Source organism: Erpetoichthys calabaricus, chromosome 15 (assembly GCF_900747795.2).
Source record: "Erpetoichthys calabaricus chromosome 15, fErpCal1.3, whole genome shotgun sequence".
NCBI classification, from domain to species: Eukaryota; Metazoa; Chordata; class Cladistia; order Polypteriformes; family Polypteridae; genus Erpetoichthys; species Erpetoichthys calabaricus.
The window spans coordinates 50,927,074-50,949,690 of record NC_041408.2 but is presented as its reverse complement, the minus strand read 5'-3'; the positions used below and the strand labels follow the sequence as shown (position 1 = coordinate 50,949,690).

Here is a 22,617-nt window from a genome sequence, read left to right as displayed (position 1 = left end):
TGGTTCTAGTGAAAGATACTGTTAACACTACTGCAAACAAAGACATTTTAGACTACCGAGGGCTTCAGTCTTTGTGTTAATAATTTGATGAAGGTTATTTTCTGTTCCTGCTTAACTGTGCCCAGGTGCACAAAGCCAGGTCCATAAAGACATTGAGGAACTCAAGTGGCCTGCACAGAAGCCCTGACCTGAACCCTATTGAACACCTTTGGTGATTGTGAACTAGGTCATCATGTCCAATATCAATACATATATATATACAATATATATCAACCTTACGGTTGTTCTTTTGGCTGAATGGACACAAATTCCTGCACACTCGCTCCAAAATCTGAAAAGCCTGTCTCAGAAGAGCGGAGGTGTGGTGGCCAACTCTATATTACTACCCATGGTTTTGGAATGAGACACCCAACAGGCTCAAACAGGTGTCATGGTCAGGTATCCACATATATTGTGGGTGTAGAGTGTTGAGCAACAGATCTATTCCAGCGGGATGCCCTTTATCCACTATGCTACATTTTTTTAATGTTCAGGTAGCTGTGTCATGCGTGCACAGTACAGTGAAACTCTTACTTGCACATCAAACTTACGACACGGGTGATCATGCAGAAACCTACCAGTTCCTCCAAAAAAGTGTGTGTCAATTTGTTCCAGCAGGAAGATGAAGAAGGTGTTGATCTGAGGAAGAAGACCCAGAAGAAAGATAACTGGAAAGCAACATGTGGAAGCTGTAAAACAGAAGAGGATGAAGTGGTGCCTTTTAGTTGAAAAAAAAACATTTACAGGACAATAGGAGGAGAGTGCAATCTGTTTTCATTGTTCTCCTCATTTAAATTGTCAAAACAATGAAGAACCCTCTATCAGGGGACACTGCAATGTCTGCACGGCTGATGATAGTTCATAGGGTGATGAAAACTTTGTTATAAACCCTGACTCTTCCTTGACCACCAATCTGAACACAAGACCAGCCCTTCACTGGCCTCTTCAGCGTCCCACCTGACATCGCTCACATAGACATGCCAACGTGCTAGCAAGGCTTTAGCACAAACATTAAAATGTATTAGTATTAAACAGATTACAAGGCAAAATACCCAGAACATAGAGCACACGTCTACATTCATCAATTAATAAATAAACACAAGGTGTTGCTCATTTCTGCTCCATTATGAAATCCCCCAAAGACCAGAGGCCTCATGCATAACGCTGTGCGTAGAATTCACACTAAAACAGTGTGTACAGACAAAGTCGAAATATGCGTACGCACAAAAAAATTCAAATGCACAAAACCATGCGTAAGCCAACTTCCACGCACTTCCACTACATAAATCCCAGTCTGTGTGAAATGTAACACTCAAGCACGCGCCTGCTGCCCCACCCCATCTCCTCCCAGAATTACATCTCTTTCAATATGCAAATCAATATAAATATTCCCTTAAGTTCAGCGTTCTGTGAAAAGACAATGGCAAAAGCAAAGGAAAAAGGAAGAATATCAGCGAATGCCAAGTGGAGGTGATGAAAAACATACTATTTGTTGGTTTAAGCAGTTGTATAAACAACAAAAAGAAGCTGACCTAAAGTTCAAGATCAGAAAGTCATACAGTACCCGAAATAAAAAAGAAGTTGTCAGATACCAAAGTCACCGTGAAAAGGTGAGTCGTAGCCCACCGTTTGAGTGTCATATGAAAGCTTATTAGGGTACAGAGAAAAGAAAAAATATGGGGACACAGTGGAAAAAACAAGCTCGAAATGTCAACTTTAATCTCGAAATTTCCACTTTAATTGCGTAGTTTATTTTGTCATTAAAGTAGAATGTCATAAACTTCATCTTAAAATCTTTTGATTTACAAGTTTCTCAGATCCCATTGAAACTAAAGTAGCACATTAAATGCTTTGTATTCTGTGTGTTCTTCTATGTACTCTATATGTGTGAATTACTACATTCTTCTTAAACGGGCTTTCTCTTACGCCGACAGAACACAGAATTCATTACATTCATGATATTACAGCTCTCTGAACAATTTAAATACTAAGATGTATGGTTGATATGATTTAAATGAATTAAACCATGTATTAAACATGGGGACACGGAGGCGCAATGGTAACAACAAGCTGGCACCCTATCCAGAGATTGTTTCTACCTCCCACAAGATGCTTGCTGTGCGCGACCTTCGATGAAGTAATTTATTGCAACAGTACTGTCTCTTTCAAATGTACTAACATCCAATTCCTGTCTTTCCTTTTCTTTCTCCAAGTAACCAATTGCGACACAATCAGCTCTTTAATAAAAGTCAAGCCATCTGTAATCTTAGAACGCCAATTCTTCAAAACTTTTAAGGAACATTGAAATATCTTCATAGTACATGTTTAATTATTCCATCAATCTGTCCATCCAGGGTCCCAGCAAGTATACAGCACGAGGCAGGAGCAATCCCAAAGCGTTCATCGCTAGTGCTGTCCACAGTGTCCACACGTTTAATAAAAGTATACATTATTTAAATTAAGTTAAAAATATATCTGTATAATGTAATATATATACTTTACTGCATTTCATCTTAAAAATAATATCAAGAGCTCCAAGAAGATAGCGCCTGGACATCTAAATCAGCTTAGAAGCCAGTCGTCATCATCTGCAAATACTCGCTCTCTTGTGTTGAATTGAATTGAATTGAATTCTTTTATTCTTATTGTATGGTACAATGAGATTCAATATTCAAATCCTCCATAAACTTATTTTCCTATAAAATGGTAAAATAATAACAACAATAATATAATAATAACAATAGGATAAAAAACAGTGAAAAATATACAATGTGAAAGCATAAGTGGCTCAAGTTGTGCAATATTACAACTGTAATGCAAGTTTACAGTGAGGTAATTGTACTTATATGTACAAACAGTTCTACTGGGAGCACTTGATGGACTGATTGAGCTCTTGGGATGCAACTGTTTCTGAAGTGCGAGGTCCCTACAGGAAAGTCTCTGAAGCGTTTGCCGTATTGGAGAAGTTCAAATAGACTGTGTGTATGGCTGAAGCAGCATGTGCTAAATGCTGTATCCCGATAATCCGATCAGCTGCTGCACACTCAGATACAGTGGGTTAAATACACTGAGTGGTGCACTGACAGTGACAACGCTAAAGGAGCTATAGTATTTGGAATAGTTTGGAGCTATAGTATTTGGAATAGTTTGGACATTCGGTGCACCATTATATTGTTACAGGTTGATTACAATCAGATGCTTTAAACTAAAAAACGATATGCGGTTAATTTCAGTGTATTTGATAAAACCGTGTCAGGGATGTGAATCAAATAAATAAAGGGAAACCTCACAGGAACAATAGCACTACTTTGATGCTGGGTGCCGCCAGTTTGACCTGGCGTGAGAATGTGCGCAGCTTTATGCCAAGTTTAGTTTTTATACATCACGATGTGAGCGTAGAATGCAACATTTTGTGCATACGTACCATTTATACATGGGGCCCCAGATGTGTTTAACAGCCTGTTGATTTATGTTACCTTCACTAGTTCTTCTAAAATGTAAAAGAATTCAACTTCATTTATTTCCAAAAGTGTTCAGACCTCATCATATTCTGTATGCTTTATTTTGTTGCAGATTAACTTTTAAATGGATTCAGTTTGACAAGTCAGAAACTGAAAGCTCTCATTCATATAAGGATTCAGACCCTTAATTCGGTACTTTGTAGAGGTGCCTTGTCACACATGTGCGTGTGGGAGGCAGTCTAAGGGCTTAGCTGAGGGTTATAGCTACAGAGACAGGGCTTGATGCCTTTTCTCTGTCTTTCGCAGACTTTCAGAAGGGAAGACCACTTAAAACTCCACCTACTTTCAGTACCAGACCCCTCCCCTCTGCTGACCTCACTTCCTTTCCTATCCCACCTCTTCCTGCCAAGAAAATATAAAAACCAAACCTTCCACTCACCAAATCAGTCCGTCTTCTCTCAATCTTTTATGATTACTCTCTGCCCATTATTAGTGGTGGTGACAATATACGGGGTGGACTCCCCAAAACTTTAGCATTGTTTTTCTGTTTTGTTCAAGCCTTGAACACCAGTGGAAGGACAAGGGAGAAAAGAAGAGAAGTGCTGTGCTTATTTGACTGTGCCTTGTACGGTCACTGTGCTGTGCAGGTGGGAAGCAAGTGAATAACGTTTCCCCCTTGAAAATAAAACATGTGTGTTCCAGAGACTTGGGCCAAGTGTCTGTCTGTGTCAGGTTTAATGAGCTAGTGCACCTCCTGGTGGCCACAGGAGTTTAAGTCTGGACTTTGGCTGGACCACTCAAGCACACTTGTCCTGAAGCCACTCCAGTGTTATATGGTTTGGGTCATTGTTGTGCTGAAAGGTGAATCATCTCCCCAGCCTGCATTTATGTGCCCTCTGAAGGAGGTTTTCTTCAAGGACCCCTCTGTTTTTGGTTGCATTTGCTCAGTTTTGACCAGTCTCCCCATTCCTACTGCTGTCAAGCATGTTGTTGCCACCTCCATGTTTCATGGTAGGGATGGTATCAGGCAGGTGATGTAGTAGTGCCTGGTCTTCACCAGACATAGTGCTGTATGCTTCAGGTCAATGTCATGATGAATGGGAACTGTCACAAACATTCTAAGGGGTTTAAGTATGGGATTTGGGGGTCCAGTGGCTGTGGGGCATTTGCTGGTGTGAAAAGATTCACTGATCCTGACTTTGCTGACAATGCTGTGATCTTCACAGAGTCAATGGAGGCTCTGATTGTGGCTCTCGAGAGACTGAGCGAGGAGTCTGAGTGTCTGGGCTTGCAAGTGTCCCAATAAAAACCAAGATCCAGGCCTTTAATGACCTCTTGGGCACAGCCATCAGCAGTGTGTCTGTCTGCGGAGAGAGTGTCAATTTCATTGAGAGGTTAACTTACCTCGGCAACAACATCCATGTCCCTATGTATCAGTAGATGGATTGGGAGAGCATGAGGGGTCATGAGGTTGCTGGAAAGGAGTGTGTGGGACTCCCGATATCTGTAGAAAAGGACAAAGATCGAAGTCTTTAGAGTCCTGGTGCTTGTTGTTTTGCTATATGGTTGCGAGACATGGACGCTATCTAGTGACCTGAGATGAAGACTGGAGTCCTTTGGTACTGTGTCTCTTCAGAGAATCCTTGGGTACCGCTGGTTTGATTTTGTGTTGAATGAGTGGTTGTTCATGGAGTCCCGAATGAGGCACGTTACCTCCATTGTGAGGGAGCGTCAGTTACGGCACTACAGCCATGTGGTACGATTACCCGAGGGTAATCCAGCTCAAAGGACCCTCATTGTTGAGGACCCGAGTGACTGGACCAGGACAAAGGAGATGCCCACTTAACACCTGGCTGTGACAGATAGAGGGTCATTCCTGGGGGGGGAAACTGGAAAGCATGTCTGACTGGGGGGTTGCCAAGCAGGATCCCGAGCTGTGTCATCGTGTGGTGGGTGCGGCAACACACTGTATTAGTGCATGCTCCCCAGTCTGACCTGACACAACCTTTGGCAGGGCAACTCATGTACACTCAGAGACTTGTCCTGAAGCTACTCCAAATTGTCTTGGCTCTGTGCTTTGGGTTCAGTTTTTTTCTGAAAGGTGAACTCCTGCCGGTGCACTCTAGAGCAGGTGTTCTTTTAGGACCTCTCTGTATTTTGCCGCATTCATCCTTCCCTCAGTTCTAACCAGTCTCGCTGTCCCTGTCAGTGAGAAGCACCCACATACTGTAGCATGACGCTGCCACCACCACGCATCACAATAGGGTTGGTATTAGGCTGGTAATGAGTTCAGCTCAAAGACTTCAGTTTTTGCTTCATCAGAGCAGAGAGTCTTTATCCTCCTGCTCTCTGAGTCCTTTAAAACGATGTTTGGCACGTAGGCTGGCCACTGCACCATGAACACCTGAGGATTGCGTGCTGTGGAGACAGGTTCTCCCCTCTCAACAGAGGACTTCTGAAGCTCTGTTAGAGTGACCATTTGGCTTTAGGTCACCTTCCCAGTCCAAGACTTTCAGTTTGGCCAGATGGGCAACTCTGGGAAGAGCGCTGGTGGTTCCAAACTTCCTCCATTTCATAATCATCGAGGCCACTGTGCTGCTATGTTTTCAGTAAGGGGTTTTTGTTTGGAAGAAGTTATGAATGTCTGAATTTATGTAAAATGAAACCACCAAGCCTGCCTGTCATGCAGGATCTACGCCACACCACCAATTGGTCTACAGACAGCTTCTTGAACTTCATGGCTTGGTTTTTATCCTGACATGCAATGTGAATTGTGGGCCCTTCTATACCAAGGGAGACGTGAGCCTTTCTAAACGATGTCCCAACAAAAGGTGGATGCCATTCAAGTTATCGACACATCTCAAGGAGAATTAAAGCAAACAGGATGCACCTGAGCTCAATATGGAGTGCCACAGCAGAGGTTCAGAATACGTCAATGAAGGAGAGATTTCAGTTTTAGATTTTTAATGAACTTGTCTGAAAACACGTCTTTACTTGTGGATTATTGAGCATAGACCGAAGGGTGAAAACGACAAGTTTCACAATTTAAAATTAAATCTGAAACACAACAAAGTGTGCAGAAAGTGAAGGGGCCCGAGTCCTTTATGAATCCGCTCCAAGTTTTATTATGTGTTAGTATATTGGAATTTATACACACAGAAGTTAGGAATGTCTGAATTTATGGAGTCTTCCCATAACCGAAGCCCCTCCCCCATACCCTAAGTATCTTGTAGGATGTGATGGAGAAACTTTGGAGAAATCAATTTAAGACTTTTTATTCAAAGCACAGCCTAATGCATCTGCCTTCTTGAATTATTACATCTCTGTGCGATGTGCTCGGTCTCGTCTTCATATGCAGAAGTTGCTAAGAATCTTGGCTTTAAAGGGGCTGCACAAACGCATTGGGGCTTCAGAGATAAGGCCTTGTGGAAGGGTAGTCTCCATTAATTATTAGTATTTCTTTTCTAGTTTGTTATTCCAATATGTGAATGTTAATATAAGCCTGACTAGCAAGAATCAAATTGTAATGTATATACTCAGTGGTTTAACTTCAATGATCTGTCCTCTCGTGATATTATATTTAGTCAGCCCAGGTTAACCACAATTTATGTACATGGCTTATTGTTCTTCACATGTACATTTAACAACAAGGAATCCGAATGTGCCAAGAGTAGTGTGCTTATCATTGTGAGATGGATGCTGTAAATACTGAGAGCACAAAGGGAAACAAACAGAGTGCCTGGGCCTCCTTAACAGGTGTGACCACACAGGGGGGCCATTGAGCCTCAGAGAGCCTCAAACTCCAGTCACAACTCCATCAAACACAGTCACTGGTTCAGATAAAGACCTTTTTATTATTTGGCGTACAACAGCAACTAATTTCTTATACATCCCAAAATCACACAAGGAATTCCTCAACGGGCTTTATCAGGCCCTGTACGAGAAAGTCCTGGATGGGACTGTAGTCCATCACAGACCTCCCTCAGTTTTTGGACAGCCCACTAGCCTTGACAAGAAACAAAAATAAAAAGATTGGAAGAAATCTTGGGAAGGGCAATTCAAAGAGAGAGAGAGAGACCCCCTTCAAGGTAGGCTGGCCAAGCAATGGGTGTTAAAAAATGGGGTAACTATCCATCCATCCATCCATTTTCCAACCCGCTGAATCCGAACACAGGGTCACGGGTGTCCGCTGGAGCCAATCCCAGCCAACACAGGGCACAAGGCAGGAACCAATCCTGGGCAGGGTGCCAACCCACCGCAGGACACACACAAACATACCCACACACCAAGCACACACTACAGCCAATTTAGAATCGTCAATCCACCTAACCTGCATATCTTTGGACTGTGGGAGGAAACCGGAGCGCCCGGAGGAAACCCACGCAGACACGGGGAGAACATGCAAACTCCACGCAGGGTGGACCCGGGAAGCGAACCCGGATCTCCTAACTGCAAGGCAACAGCGCTACCACTGCGCCACCGTGCCGCCTGGGGTAACTACAACACACAAAATGAAACCCAAGTAATCTTCTTTACAGAGCTAGATGGCCAATCTATCATGGCCACCTCAGAAATACAACACAACAGTCCAAACTAGTTTGTTCTTGCACAGCACTGCTCACCAAGTGCAACTCTCAAGGAAAACTGCAAGAACAGATAATACAGAGCTACTACATATGAGGATACACATTTGTTCAAATACATCAAAAAACAAAGTCAAAACAAATTAACATAAATGGAAAACAACAACATCTGCCCATCAGCTAACTGAACAGCCACAGCCACATTGCAGAAAAGGAGTTCCCTGAAGATGTGGACAATGGCCAAAACAGCACAACCAACAATTCTGTAAGTTCCTTTCTTCTCTCCTTCCACTCACCAAAGTGAGTTTTACCCTTTGTGGCTTCTTCTATACAAGTGCCAGGGCATAGCCCCTAGGATGTACTTTTGGGTCTGATCTCCCCAAATTAGGCAGAACTTTCTGGGCAGCACCCTGTGGTGGGGTTGTCCTCACAAACTACAAACCTCACGATACCCTGCGGTTGTCCAAACAGAGACCGTATTTTGAGAATGTTTATATCCCATGTTGGGTTATAAACTGTCCCAGTCATTCCGTTATGGCCCGAATGCCCTAACTGGGATAGGAAACACTAGCCATGAGATTGAGAAGCATCCATCTTTAAAGCCATGGCACCACACATCACCACAGGTCTACGCCAGCAGTTTAGTGACAGAAGTTTATAGGTTAGTACAAATCAAACTGATAGACATCCTAACCACACTAAACCCTAACCTTAGCCACACTATCCCCCTCATGTTAAATAACTCCTAATCTTAACTGTATATAGTACATGCTAACCCCAAAACTTATCTTCCATTATTAAACTGCTGGTCCAGAACTGCTCGCGTAGACCTGCAATGACATATATAGTACATTTACTTATTTGGCTGACTCCTTTATCCATCCATCCATCCATTGTCTCCCGCTTATCCGAGGTCGGGTCGCGGGGGCAGCAGCTTGAGCAGAGATGCCCAGACTTCCCTCTCCCCGGCCACTTCTTCTAGCTCTTCCGGGAGAATCCCAAGGCGTTCCCAGGCCAGTCGAGAGACATAGTCCCTCCAGCGTGTCCTGGGTCTTCCCCAGGGCCTCCTCCCGGTTAGACGTGCCCGGAACACCTCACCAGGGAGGCGTCCAGGAGGCATCCTGATCAGATGCCCGAGCCACCTCATCTGACTCCTCTCGATGTGGAGGAGCAGCGGCTCTACTCTGAGCCCCTCCCGGATGACTGAGCTTCTCACCCTATCTTTAAGGGAGAGCCCAGACACCCTGCGGAGGAAACTCATTTCAGCCGCTTGTATTCGCGATTTCGTTCTTTCGGTCACTACCCATAGCTCATGACCATAGGTGAGGGTAGGAACATAGATCGACTGGTAAATTGAGAGCTTCGCCTTGCGGCTCAGCTCCTTTTTCACCACGACAGACCGATGCAGAGCCCGCATTACTACTCCTTTATCCAAGGCTAATTATAACATTTACGATACAATTGATTACATTTTTATTGCTTTTCAGTTGGAGTACAGGCAGGTTAAGTGACTTGCTCATGGACTTAAATCTACAACCTCAGGGTTTGAAGTCTGAAGCCTTAACCACTACACCATACTGCCTGCCTACTGCTGTGTGGTTCTACAGTTAGATATTATTGATGGGACAAATGCAATGCATTTTATTACTACACACATTTCTGATGCACCATTTGTTGGAAAGACAAATGCAAGACATTTTATTACTACACGTTTCTGATGCACCATCTGTTGGAACAACAAATACAATGCATTTTATTACTACACACTTTCTGATGCACCACCTGTTGGAATGACAAATGAAATGCATTTTATTACTATACACATTTCTGATGCACCATCGATTGGAACAACAAATGCAACACATTTTATTACTACACACGTTTCTGATGCACCATCTGTTGGAATGACAAATGTAATGCATTTTGTTACACACACATTTCTATGCACCATCTGTTGGAATGACAAGTGCAATGCATTTCATTACTACTAATGTGATGTAGAAACCTGTTGGACACACAGATACATAGATTAAGGTGCATAATATACTTGATATTTATACATGTAGGGAAACTAGATAAGACTCACCAATTAAAACATCTTGTAGAGTTTTAAGGGACTCCAATGAAATTAGTCGTACTCCATAGACTGAGGTCACTGGAAGGTTTTCTTGCTTGAGAGCCAATTCCAGTAGCCAAATAAGACAACAAAAAATGCAGAAATAGGCTGGTCTGCTGTAGGCTATGATTTGATTGTGACCCTGTAAACAAATACAAATCATAGTGGTAAGAAATCATAATCTAGCATATTTAGTTAATACTTAATGAGACACTGTATGTATTTCTACAGAAGAAACCACGGGCTTATATGAAACAAAGGCAAACGATGACATCTTAAATGTAAAATCTCAAGATTGCTTTAAACGTAGTCTCTGGTGAAAATAAAAAAAAAATTACAAAAATTACAAAAATATCACCTCTTTAGTTATACACTTATTGGAAAAATTACAAAATGGCCCTTGGACTAAATTACTGTTTTCAGAAATATTGCAGGCCTTTGTGGGGGCTTACAAATTCAACTATAAAAAAAAATAACTTCAGATTCAGGTAGTGCATTTAAAGAACATGTAAAAGTACTCTCATTTTCACAACTGTATTTAGTGTTATAATTAATATTATATACTGTATCACAACAGAGACCTTCATAAGCCCCGCCTTGTGTAGGACCCTCTGCTCCGCCCTGATCTGACTCCGCCCACTTAGTTCTAATCGTGCAGCAGTCATATGAGTGGTAGGAGACACACATTATGAAGAGAAGCACTGGTTTTAATTTTTTAGCAGTACTCTAACATTGTGCCTTATTGCCTTTATGAAAAATGGCATCTTCTTTAGTGCTCATTCATTTCTTCAGATTTCACAGACATTTTGTTTGTCATTTGGATTCTACTTTTAAGTCTAAGACCTAGTCCACGCTAACAAGGATAAACATGAAAGTGCATTTCATTTTATTAGTTTTGGCTTCTGTCCACAATAAAATGGGATTTTCGACCACCAAAAATGTGTCATTTTTGAAAATGTTCCCCAAAGTGTGGAAATTTGAAAATGCTGGGTCTCATGCAGCAGTGTGAATGGAGAACACTGAGCTTTTTTGAGAATGCTGACGTGCAAATATCATGTTTTCTGGCAGTAGGTTCAGTTTTTTAGTGAGAATTCCCTTTGTGAGCTCACCTTTATTGTGGGAATTGTCCTTTCTTATAACCAACAACCAACAAGTGCTGCACCCTGGAACCGTCAAAAATATTGCTGCGTTGATTTTGGCAGGACTCCCAGCCTATATTTTTCCAAGGTTTTGGAAACCCTTATACTTATTTTTAACATTTAAAAGCAATTGTACTTCACCATCTGTCCATACAAAGATGTCTGTTTTGTTGTCTTCCTTCTTAGCTTCAGCATTTTAAGTTACTTTGGGTTTATGTCAGGGCACACGTGTCTAGAAGCCATTCTCAAGGCTCTGCTCAGGTACGCAATACCAGCTGGGATTGAGAGGGGGCGCACTTGTTAACACAACATCTCTTTCCATTCACAGTTCAGGGGAACGTCATCTGGAAGACAAGTGACAGAACTTCTGGGTCCACGTCACCAAGGAACCAGCAATGTAAAACCAGCCGGGACAGGAAGTTGACAGTCAGGGTGTTGACTCCCAGCCTGTGAGATAGACGGACCACTTAGGGTCACATCTATCTTTTGCTGTTTTTTCACCTACCCACCTGCATTAAATGGGGGTTCCCCAATACTTTCTGGGGCTCAATGTCTGCTACTTTCACAGATGATAAACTGTGCACATCCAATATGTAAGATTTGCTTCAGTGTGGATGGCAAACAATCTGAAAATATCAGTTTGGACAGAAAACTATTAAAAGAGCGATCTTTAAAATGTCTCTGTGTTAGCGTGGACTAGACATAAGGTCTTCTGATACCTTTTCCTGTGCTTTATCTTTTACATCCCATTTTGACCTCTGCCTGGGGAATAATTTCAATTTTTGTGATTCAAACAATTAAAGATTTTATGGCTTTTACTTTTATATTTAGTTCCATTACAATCAGCCCATTTAGAGAATGGTGTCCATAGCAGGTAGTCAGCATTAGACTTGGATGACAGAGTAGAGGGGGTCCTCCCCTTTACCCCGTGATGTTCAGAGCGTACACTCCATTGGTGACATAATTGCTGGACTTTTAATTTTCATAAACAGCCCTCCTGATGGATTGACCAGCTCAGGCTGTAAAGATCATTCCGAATTTTTTTTATGCAGATGCCCAGAGCTGACCCTATCGAGATGCCCACATATCACCCATACTTAAATCTGCCTATGATTAGGAATGTATGGAAAAATCTTTGAACGTTTCATTGCTTATGTGAGGAAAATCCAAACAGAATGCTCACCCTGCAAAAGAGTAGCTCAATGTCAATTAACATGCTGTAATTGGCACCTTCTGAGAGCATATGGCACACCGCAAGAGATCACACTGCTCATCAGGAGTTTCTATGCCAACTCCACTTGCAACAATGGGGGTGGGGGCAGTGACATTTGTTTCAAAGTGAAGATTGGGCTTAGGCAAGGCTGTGTGATGTCTGCTGTGCTCTTCTATCCAGTCTTTAATGGGGCAATACAATGCATGGTTGAGTATGGACCTAGAGATGACAGTTGATGCTGATTTCCCCCTTGAAGACCTTCATTTTGCTGATGACCACACCTTGCTGCCACATTTACACCATCAATTTCAAGGAAAAAAAATAAAACCCTCTTAACACATCTGGGTAGAAGGTAGGATTGCAGATCAGCCGCACCAAGATGAGTGTCAGATCACTCAATGTTCACAGCTAAACACTTGTTAAGGTCGATAAGAGAAAACCAACTTCTGGCTGACATTTTCACTTATCTGGACAGCATAGTGAGTTATGATGGAGGAGCAGACAATATCATCCAGAGCAGATTATGCAAAGCAAGGAATATCTTCTGGACCCTCAGCGATGTGTGGAAATCCCTGAAGCACACTACCTACACTTAGCAAAGGATCTGTGTCTTACCTGCTCTTCTATATGGATCTGATTGTTGGAGGGTGATATAACTATGATGGCCACATTCCACACAGAAAGTCTGGGAAGAAGCCTAGGCGTTTTCTGGCCAAGAATCATCACCAGTGTAGAACTGCTTTTGAGATGCTGTCAAGAAAGTATGGCCAACATTATGATGAAGAGATAATGGAGAAGGATTTGTCATGTCATCAGAAGCAACAGGCAGCTCCACCACCAAAACTGGTGAAGAGGAAAGCCCAGGAATACCTGTTGAGTTTGAACACGAGGAACCAAAGTCAGGACACCATTGAGGAGCTGACCCAAGAGAGACACCAGCAGAGAGCCTTTGTTGCTGTCCTACATGTCAAAAAGGAATAACGGGCAGTAGTAGAGCTGTAATTTCAAGGACTGGATTGACTTTTCAGGCTATCTTCCCACTGTGTGTGCTGATTGGTTGACAGTTATCAATAAAGCACATTGTGACTTCTGGCTGTCACTTTGTAATCTGAAAAAAAACATAACCTTCCTGCCGCAGTTCATGTGAATTACCAGAACACCAAGATAAAAATAAAAAAAAAATAACAGCTAACTATCTGTCTGTCTAATTCTGACTTGTGTATCCCCACCAGATCCGACTATCCTAATGTGTCCTACATTTCAGAATTGTACTTATATTCTGCCTCAGAAGATTGTCTTGAACTTTGCTATTACAAAATATCTTTTTATCAACTTAACCATGCCAGCCTTCTGTAACCATGAATTGGATTAAACATGTTTGAAAATGAAATGTTATGTGTCACACGTGCTTGTCAGAGGATTACCCTCCAAGTTCATCCCAAGTATACCACCCTGGGCCGAGAGGGAGCGCTGCTGCTAACTGTCTTGTCTTTTTCTTCTTCCTTCACAGTACAAAGAAACGACCCAGTGAGTTCAACTGACTCCACCCCTTCTGGTCCCTGGGCTATAAAAATGCAACCACCTAGAAAGAGGTGTCACTTCTACATGAATCGACCAGAGCTAAGGAGCTCCACGAATTTTAGAAGGCAGACCAGAGACTCTGATTATCTGCAGCCACTGTGTTTTGCATGACGATTATTATGTTTCCTTTTAACACCACCATGTGTCTGTCTTGTTTTGATGTAAAAGTAAACAAGGATGGCCAAGTTGGCACCTCAGAAATTCCCCCTTTGCAAGTCTGTTATTCCCTAGATAGATAGTGTCACACATGTGCGCATGGGAGGCAGCAGCAGGGTCTAGTTATTGCTGAAATGCCGATGTCTGGGGCTAATCATGTGCAATAATGCCTTCTGTCCTTCCTTGCAGGAACAAATAACATCTAATATGCTTTCTTTCAGCTACAGACCACACCCTCGGATGACATCATTTCCTCCCTCCTCCTCAGAGGAGCCGCCTCTTCCTCTCCTTCAGCTATAAGAAGCCATCAGCTCTTCCCTACAGCAGTTTTCTGTTGGACTCAGCCTTGTGAGGCTACTCCTCACTAATGATCGCTCTTTCTTTACAGCGAATCTACAATATATGGGGCGGCTCACCTCAAAAAATGTATCTCTTGTCCTTGTGTTGTCTACAATAGATAGATAGATAGATAGATAGATAGATAGATAGATAGATAGATAGATAGATAGATAGATAGATAGATAGATAGATAGATAGATAGATAGATAGATAGATAGATAGATAGATAGATAGATAGATAGATAGATAGAGTCATGCATGTCTTTTCTTTTGTCTTTTTTGACCTCCACAGTACTGAGAAGCCAACCAGTGAGGGCAACTGACTCTGCCCCTTCTAGTCCCTGGGCCATAAAAATGCGAACATCCAGAAGGAGGCATCACTTCTGTATGAATCAAGCTTAGCTAAGGAGCTCCTCAAATTAGCCAAGGCAGACCGGACGGCTCCTGATTAACTGCAGCCACTTTACTTTATGTGGCGATTATATTGTTTTCTTTCTACACCATTGTGCATTCCTTTTCTTTTAGACTAAAAGTAAATAGGGACAGCCAGGTTGGCACCACAAAAAGTCTCCCCTTGTAAGCCTGTTATTCTCTCAAACAACCACATATGTTATGTTAAATTCCCAGTAAAGAGATGTGTTTCATACGATGGATCTCTACTTACGTGAGTTGGAGATGCAGCATCTGGCTGGACACTCTGCAACACAAAAGCATGTAAGATGCATGTTAGTCAGAAGACCAGAAGTATATTTATTTAAGCTTGTCTATTAGTTACTGTTTAAAATGGACAGGCAGTTCCTTATTTTAATGGTACCCTTTCCATCTAAACACACAGTTTCCTTCACGACACATATTGTAGTTTGTAAAGGAGGAACTATGAGGGACTGCAACTACAGCACACAAGAGGTGATGCAGAATAGGTGCCCTGCTGGGATTATGAGAACCAGTTAGTAGGTAGTTACTGTTTAGGTACAAATATTACTGGAGGTGAAGCATTAAAAGAAACCCTGGAGAGGTTCTTTAGTTTATCAATGACCTTCTGCAACCTCATACAACTTATTCAATGATAACATTATCTTGGGTGGGGTTTGTCCTTTGTGTAAATGTGTGGAGCCAGACCAGTGGGGAAACCTGGAGCACCATAATGTTTCTAGCCAAAGGGCCCCAGGAGTTCATCAGGCTACCATGTCATTGACAGTGAGTGAGTTCCCTGGGGTACCATGTCATTGTTAGTGAGTTCCACAGAGTACCATGTCATTGAGGGCAAGCTCCCTGGTGTACCATGACATTGGGGGTGAGTTCCCTGGGGTACAAAGTCATTGTCAGTGTTCCCTGGAATAACTATACATCCTAAATGAGACTGAAAGTCCTTTCAGGTGACCAGTCATGTGAGCTCAGACTTGGGGAGGATACTTTGTGCATAAGCTAACCTGGCAGAAGGAACTGAGAGGGAGAAGCAGATCATGGAAGGGGTAAGCAGGTAATCTACAGAGTGGATCTACAAGGTGTAGTGGAGAGAACAACAAATGGCAATAGATAAATATGGTGTAGATTTTCTTAATTTGTAATTTATACCTTTATTTCAAGGCCACTTCTTCTGGGCCTTTCTGTGTTCCTTGGAGCCTTGATTGTTACCGAGTATTTTTGTTATGAACAATTTTCTTTTAATAAATATCCTGTGTTCCCCTTTCATGACTAGCCAGAGCTTTACAGTTTACTGCCCTCTACTGGGCAACTTTGAGGTATTTTTTAGGACTTTTGTGCTTAAGAACCCCCGATGTTAAATTTTAGCCAGGGTTCCTCCCCTGGCTTGGGTTTCAGTCTTTTTTGTACATTTTCGATTCTTTTGTTTACATTGCAGTTGCTTGTGCTTATAATTTGTATTCTTTGTTTTTCATTTTGTCTTGGTGATGTTCCATGTGTTTTGTGGGTGACTCCACCCCCAAGAGGCGGAGTCACTTGCCAATTACCAGTAAATTTTGAAGGAACACCCCAAGTTCATGACAAATGGAATTCCACTGTAGAGAGGGGAAACAATTGCAGTATTTCAGGTTTTCTTTCTTCTTCACACATTATGACATATTTACTTGACATTTTCATGTATTCCAATATTTTTGTCTCCAATTTTCAAAGAAGGTAAACGTGAAGGCAACTTACAGTATATTGGAAACATATCTAAATACATGTGTATGTAAAGCAGGGAGGGTATCATAACTGTGAGTCTGAACTATCAATGGACTTACATGTTTGAAGAATTGCCCACTTTTGGTGGGGGGGGTGTCTATTTGTGTTTTGGGGTGTTAGTCTTTGGGTGCAATAACTGGAATAAATCAGTTAACATGCTTTCTAGCATTACAAGCATTGCTACATGTTTACAATCCAGTAGATTTGACTTTTTACACATAATGATTATGTTTTTTGGACACATTTGTATTCCAAATGCAGCACGATTAAGCCAAGAGAATAAACATCTGTTAACGTATGAATGTTCTGTTTCATTCCACATGATCAAATTTAGGCCTGTGAGATTTTACTACTAAAATTACAGCTTCATATGTTTACTTATCTCCTTTATTTGTTCAGGTAGTCCAGAAAAAATTCCCACTTAAAATAACCAGAGCACCTACTTTCAGAAGGGAGTACTGGCAGCTGGCGATTACAAGGCAGAACTGGAAAAGCCACAGGTCCTTAAAGCAGCCCTGGTTTAACAGCACAAATCCAAGGAATGCTACAAGGAAAGCCAGACACACAGCCACCGTGTTCTCTACAACCTCCTGGTTCCTGATTAGGAAAGAGAAAATATCACAGCCATAATAATAATAACATATCCTGGAACTATAACAATAACTGCAATAATTCTTTACATTCATATAGCACTTTTCTCACTACTCAATGTGTTTTACACAGTGAGAGGGGAGCCACTTCAACCACCACTAATGTGTGGCATCCACCTGGATGATGCGACGGCAGCCATTTATGCGCTCACCAAACATTAGCTGCTGTTAGGTGGTGAAGTGGTGAGAAAGATGGCCAGTTCGAGACACGGGATGATTTGGGGGCCAGAATGACTGGGCCATGGTGGGCAATTGAGCCTGGACATTGGGATACACCTTACTCTTTACAAAGGATGCCCAGGGATATTTTATGACCACAGAGAGTCAGGACCACTGTTTTACATCTCATCCAAAGGACAGCAGCAATTAGTTAAACTTTAGTTAACCTCCTTAGCGTTAGACATGAGTGTCACTCAGGCTGTTAAAACGGTGCTGAAAGCATTAGTCCCGAGTGTCACTCAGTCAACTGTCTAGATGTGTCTCGTGTAAGGCCCAAGGATTATTCAGGCTATGAAAGTGCCAACAGCGTTAATGCTGAGTGTTACTTGGGCAACAGTGTAGACGAATTTTCCTAGCCTAACCTCATAATGGGGTCTCGTAAGAAACGCCTCTCATCAGCAGTGATGACAAAGTGAATCAATCTGTCTTCTGGCAGGGAAACTGAAATGGTCAGTGAAACCGAAAGTGATTCTGATGAATCTGAAAGTGACACTCATGTCACTTGCACGTTCATGTTTTTATTAGTCACCATCAATATTATTATTTGTATCATTATTACACTTTCTACACTTCTGATTTTGTACTTTTAGTGTTTTGCACATTTTACAGTAGAAAGATGAGATTTAATAAAAATATAATTTTTCAAGCAAAAAATGCCACACTTTTTACATGTTTTTTTGAGAACAAATGTAACGCTAAGGAGACTACAGCCTGGTCTTGATCACACCCTTAGACTCAGCCTTGACTCAGTCTCGAGTAGTTGCAGTCGTTGTATTTTTCTTGGTCTCAGCAAAAGTGGAATTCACCACAGCACTATCCTATACAAATGTCCAAAACTGTACATTTTGCTGACCCTTGCCTGTATCCCACCTAGGACCATTACACTTTCAGGTGCTTTCTTCCCAAGGCTAACCACACTCGTCTCAGGTCTTAGTTTGTACCAAATTTTGTCTGGAAAAACCTGTTATAAGTAAAATGAACAGATACCGGGGCACCATGTGTAGAATTCACACTAAAATGGGTTGTATGGACAAAAACAGAAATATGCACACACAAAAATATTCAGATGCATAAAACTGTGCATAAGCAAAGTTCCACACACTTTCCTTTTATAATTCCATATGAATGTGAATTTTAATATAGCCCCACCCTGACTCCTCCCCCCCAAATTTTACATATTTGAATATGCAAATCAATATAAATAGCTCCTACTGTTCAGTTTTTTGTTAAAAGACAACGGCATGTAAAAAAGAAGAATTTCAGAAAATGTGAAATGGAGGTCCTGCTCAGTGAAGTGGAGGCAAGGAAATAACTATTTGGGGGCTTAAGCAGCGGTATAAGCAACAAAAGGAAATTGATTGAGTGGCACAGTGTGGCAGAGGCACTCAAAAGTTCAAGTTCAGAAAGTCAAAATAATAAAGAAGTGGTCAGACTGTTATTGTAAAAAGGCAAGTCACAGCCCACCATTTGAAAAAAAGGTCTATGTTTGACTTTCATTTTAACTTTAATCTTGTGAAAAGTCAAGCAAAATTACACCTTTTATTGGCTAACTAAAAAGATTACAATATGCAATCTTGCCTGAAGAAGGAGCCTGAGTTGCCTCGAAAGCTTGCATATTGTAATCTTTTTAGTTAGCCAATAAAAGGTGTCATTTTGCTTGACTTTTCACTACATTCATAATGGCTAAAATGGTACAACACCCTAGTACTAACTTTAATCTTGAAATTTCCACTTTAACCTTGTTGATTATTCTTCATTAAAGTAGAACGTTATAAACTTCATCTTAACAGCGATGTTTAATTCAGTAGAGTTTCTCAAATTCAATGGTAACTTAAGTAGTAAGTTAAATAAATGCTTTGTATTCTAGGTGTTCCCAACCGAGTTGTTAATCGTTATGTGCTTCTTAAATGGACTTTCTCTTTCTCCGAAAGGAGTGTGCAGGCAGTGATCACCACACAGAATGCATTACATTCATGATCATACAGCTCTCTGGACATTTCAGAATACTAAGATATATCCTTGATGTTTAATGGGGGCACGGTGGCGATGAGTTGGCGCCCTGTCAAGAGATTGCTCCTGCCACCTGCAAAATGATGGCTGGGATGTGCGTGACCCTGGATGGAATAATTTATTGTGTCTGTCAAAGGTACCAACCCCAAATTCCTGTCCTTCCGTTTATTTTCTCCACTTAACCAATCGGCAAAAAATAAGCATCTGTAATAAATGTAAAACCAGTTTAGAATGCCAATTCATCAAAACTTTTACGGAACATTGAAAAATCTTCAAGATACGTGTTTAATTATTTCATTCATCCATCCATCCAGGGTCGCACCAGTCCCAGGAAGCATCAACGCAGGAATAATCGCTCGATGGCACAGCAGCTCATCTCTACGCCTACACCACCATGTCACCACATGTTTATATTATTTAAATGAAGTTAACAATTTGTCTGTAAAATGTAACATACATACTTTAATGCATTTTATCATAGAAATTATATCAAGTGTGCATCCTAGTATTCTAACAGCACACAGATTCAAGAGGATAGTTCTTGGAAATTGAAATTGACTTAGAAGCCAGTTATCATCAGCCATAAATACGCACTCTCTTCTAATTCTTCCATTTGCTATGTCTTGTAACAAATATAAAGCAGCTGTAGTAGTTAGAATAGTTTGGCCATTCCATGCAAAATTATATTATTGTGCATTGATTACAATCAAGTGCTTTAAATTTGTAAACGATATGCAATTAATTTCGGTGCATTTGATGAAAAAAAAAATGACAAAACTAAGCAGAAACATCCGTACACCTGGTCTGTGGCTGCCATGAAGATGGGTGTAGTTTTACGCCAAGTTTAGTTTTTATGCATCTCAATGTGTGCGTGGAAATGGGCGTACACTACATTTTTGTGCATACACACCATTTATATATGAGGCTCTAGATGATGTCGATTAAGGACTGAGGAAATAATAAGGTCATTCAAGATTCTTACCTATCCAGCAATGCAAGCAATGTGAGACGATCGTATAAGACTCGGATCCACTTTCCAGGAAAGACCCAAAACTTGTAGTGGTGCTTGTGAGCAGGCTTTTCCGGTACTGTAGAATCTGAGGTTTCATCTATTGAGTCCTCCTCCTGCAACAGGATCAAACTTGAAATGTAAAAATTCCATTCATCATCTTTTCCTACCTGCTTTTTACAGGGTCAGGGAGAGTCAGAAACTCACCAGGGAACAAGAAGTGCAAAACATCATCCAGCCCAGGAGGAGGCGCCATTCCATAGCACCCACAACTCATTTACATTGACGTAGTTTGGCATCTTTTTGAAAACCATCATAAAATGGCCAGAACAGGTGAACTACAGTCAAGAGTAAAACAGGGGGTCCATTGCAACAAGCACCCACATCCATTGCTAATTCCATTTTAGCATTTCGTTAACATTTTATTGAAAATGTTATACCATTGATTTAAACATTGGGTAGAAGAGTGTATGCCTCAAACTGAATGCACACTGACATTTGCAGATTATTGACACTCAAATTGCCAGAAACCCAAAACCAGCAACGCATGTGAAATGGATTCACCTAAGATGGGCAACGGCTCCCTCGGATACCGAACACATGGCGTGATCGGGCTTTATGGCTCTTGTTTCTAGAAAAACTACTTACGGAGCTCCAACAGTTTAGTCTGCCCGCATAAAGGAAGCTGTGATTGATATGTCAGCTAAAGTCTTCTTCTTTTTTTGGCTGCTCCCATTTAGGGGTCTCCATCTATTCCTGTCTTTTATACTGTTTTCTGCCACACCAACTGCCTTCATGTCCTCTCTCACCACATCCATAAACCTCCTCTTCGGCCTTCCTATTTTCCCATTGCCTGGTGGTTCCATCGTCAACATTCTTTTCCTGATGTACCCCTCATCTCTCCTCTGCACATGCCCAAGCCATCTCAATCTAGCCTCTCTTTGTCCTTACACTGTCGTACCTGTGTTGTCCCTCTAGTATACTCATTCCTAATCTTGTCTACTCTCGTTACTCTGATCGAAAATCGTAGCATCTTCAACTCCACCACTTCCAGCTCTGCCTCCTGTCTTTTTGTCAATGCCATTGTCTCCAAACCATACATCATAGTTGGTCTCACTACTGTTTTATGGACCTTCCCTTTCACTCTTGCAGACATGTGGACATATGTCATTTAAAGTAGGGGCTCTTAAAGTTTTAATTTGAGGACCCAAATAAAAAAAACAGTGTTAAAACTGGGGCCTACAAAGAAGATTACCACCATAATGACAGCAGAGCTGTACGCAGACAAACAACATGGCCATATAATAGATGTTTTTATTTCTATTCACACATACTTCATCATTAATAAAACAATAAATTATCAATCAAACCAGGGAATCGATTCCCAAGGTACAGTGAAGCACTGCTTGTATAAATCCTTAGTTAAAGGTTACTGTTTAGTAAAGATATGAACAATAAATTATTTTTTAAAATGACATGGCATAAGGATGTGATGGTTTTTGGAAGGACAGTATGGATGGTCACTCAACCATGTCATTTGGCTCATGACTCATTAATCGGTGCAGTTTATTAGCATTGTCTTTAATAACATTATTTTTAAAAATAACCTTTCTCAAATGAGCCCCACAGTTACAATTCTTTCTTCTAAAATAACAAATTTTACAAATTGTTAAGAAGATTCTCATTTTCTTTTAACGATTCAATGATTGACACTTTAAAAATGAATGTACAGTTTATTTATTAACTGGTTTTGAAAGCAATTGGTACCTGGGGGTTTTCTAGGTCACAGATTGCAAATCTGAAATTAGTACAAACAACATCACAATACTTGGTCACTTATTCCAATTGTCTGTGGTTCTCTGTGTGAAGAAAAATGTCCTAATGTTTGTGTGAAATTTACCCTTAACAAGTTTCCAAC

General features: G+C 41.2%; 1 protein-coding gene across 2 annotated transcripts in view; it reads right to left on the bottom strand.

The window, feature by feature from the left end:
- pcnx2 (pecanex 2) overlaps nucleotides 1-22,617 on the bottom strand; it is a 295,416-nt gene that overhangs the window by 174,997 nt on the left and 97,802 nt on the right. For both annotated transcript variants that reach the window (XM_051919361.1, XM_051919362.1), the window contains 5 exons: nucleotides 20,673-20,815; nucleotides 17,255-17,408; nucleotides 15,292-15,324; nucleotides 10,170-10,341; nucleotides 618-728 (listed from right to left, as the gene is read on the bottom strand). In XM_051919361.1, the coding sequence (XP_051775321.1) occupies nucleotides 618-728; nucleotides 10,170-10,341; nucleotides 15,292-15,324; nucleotides 17,255-17,408; nucleotides 20,673-20,815 (613 nt within the window). The remainder of the gene's footprint in view (nucleotides 1-617; nucleotides 729-10,169; nucleotides 10,342-15,291; nucleotides 15,325-17,254; nucleotides 17,409-20,672; nucleotides 20,816-22,617) is intronic.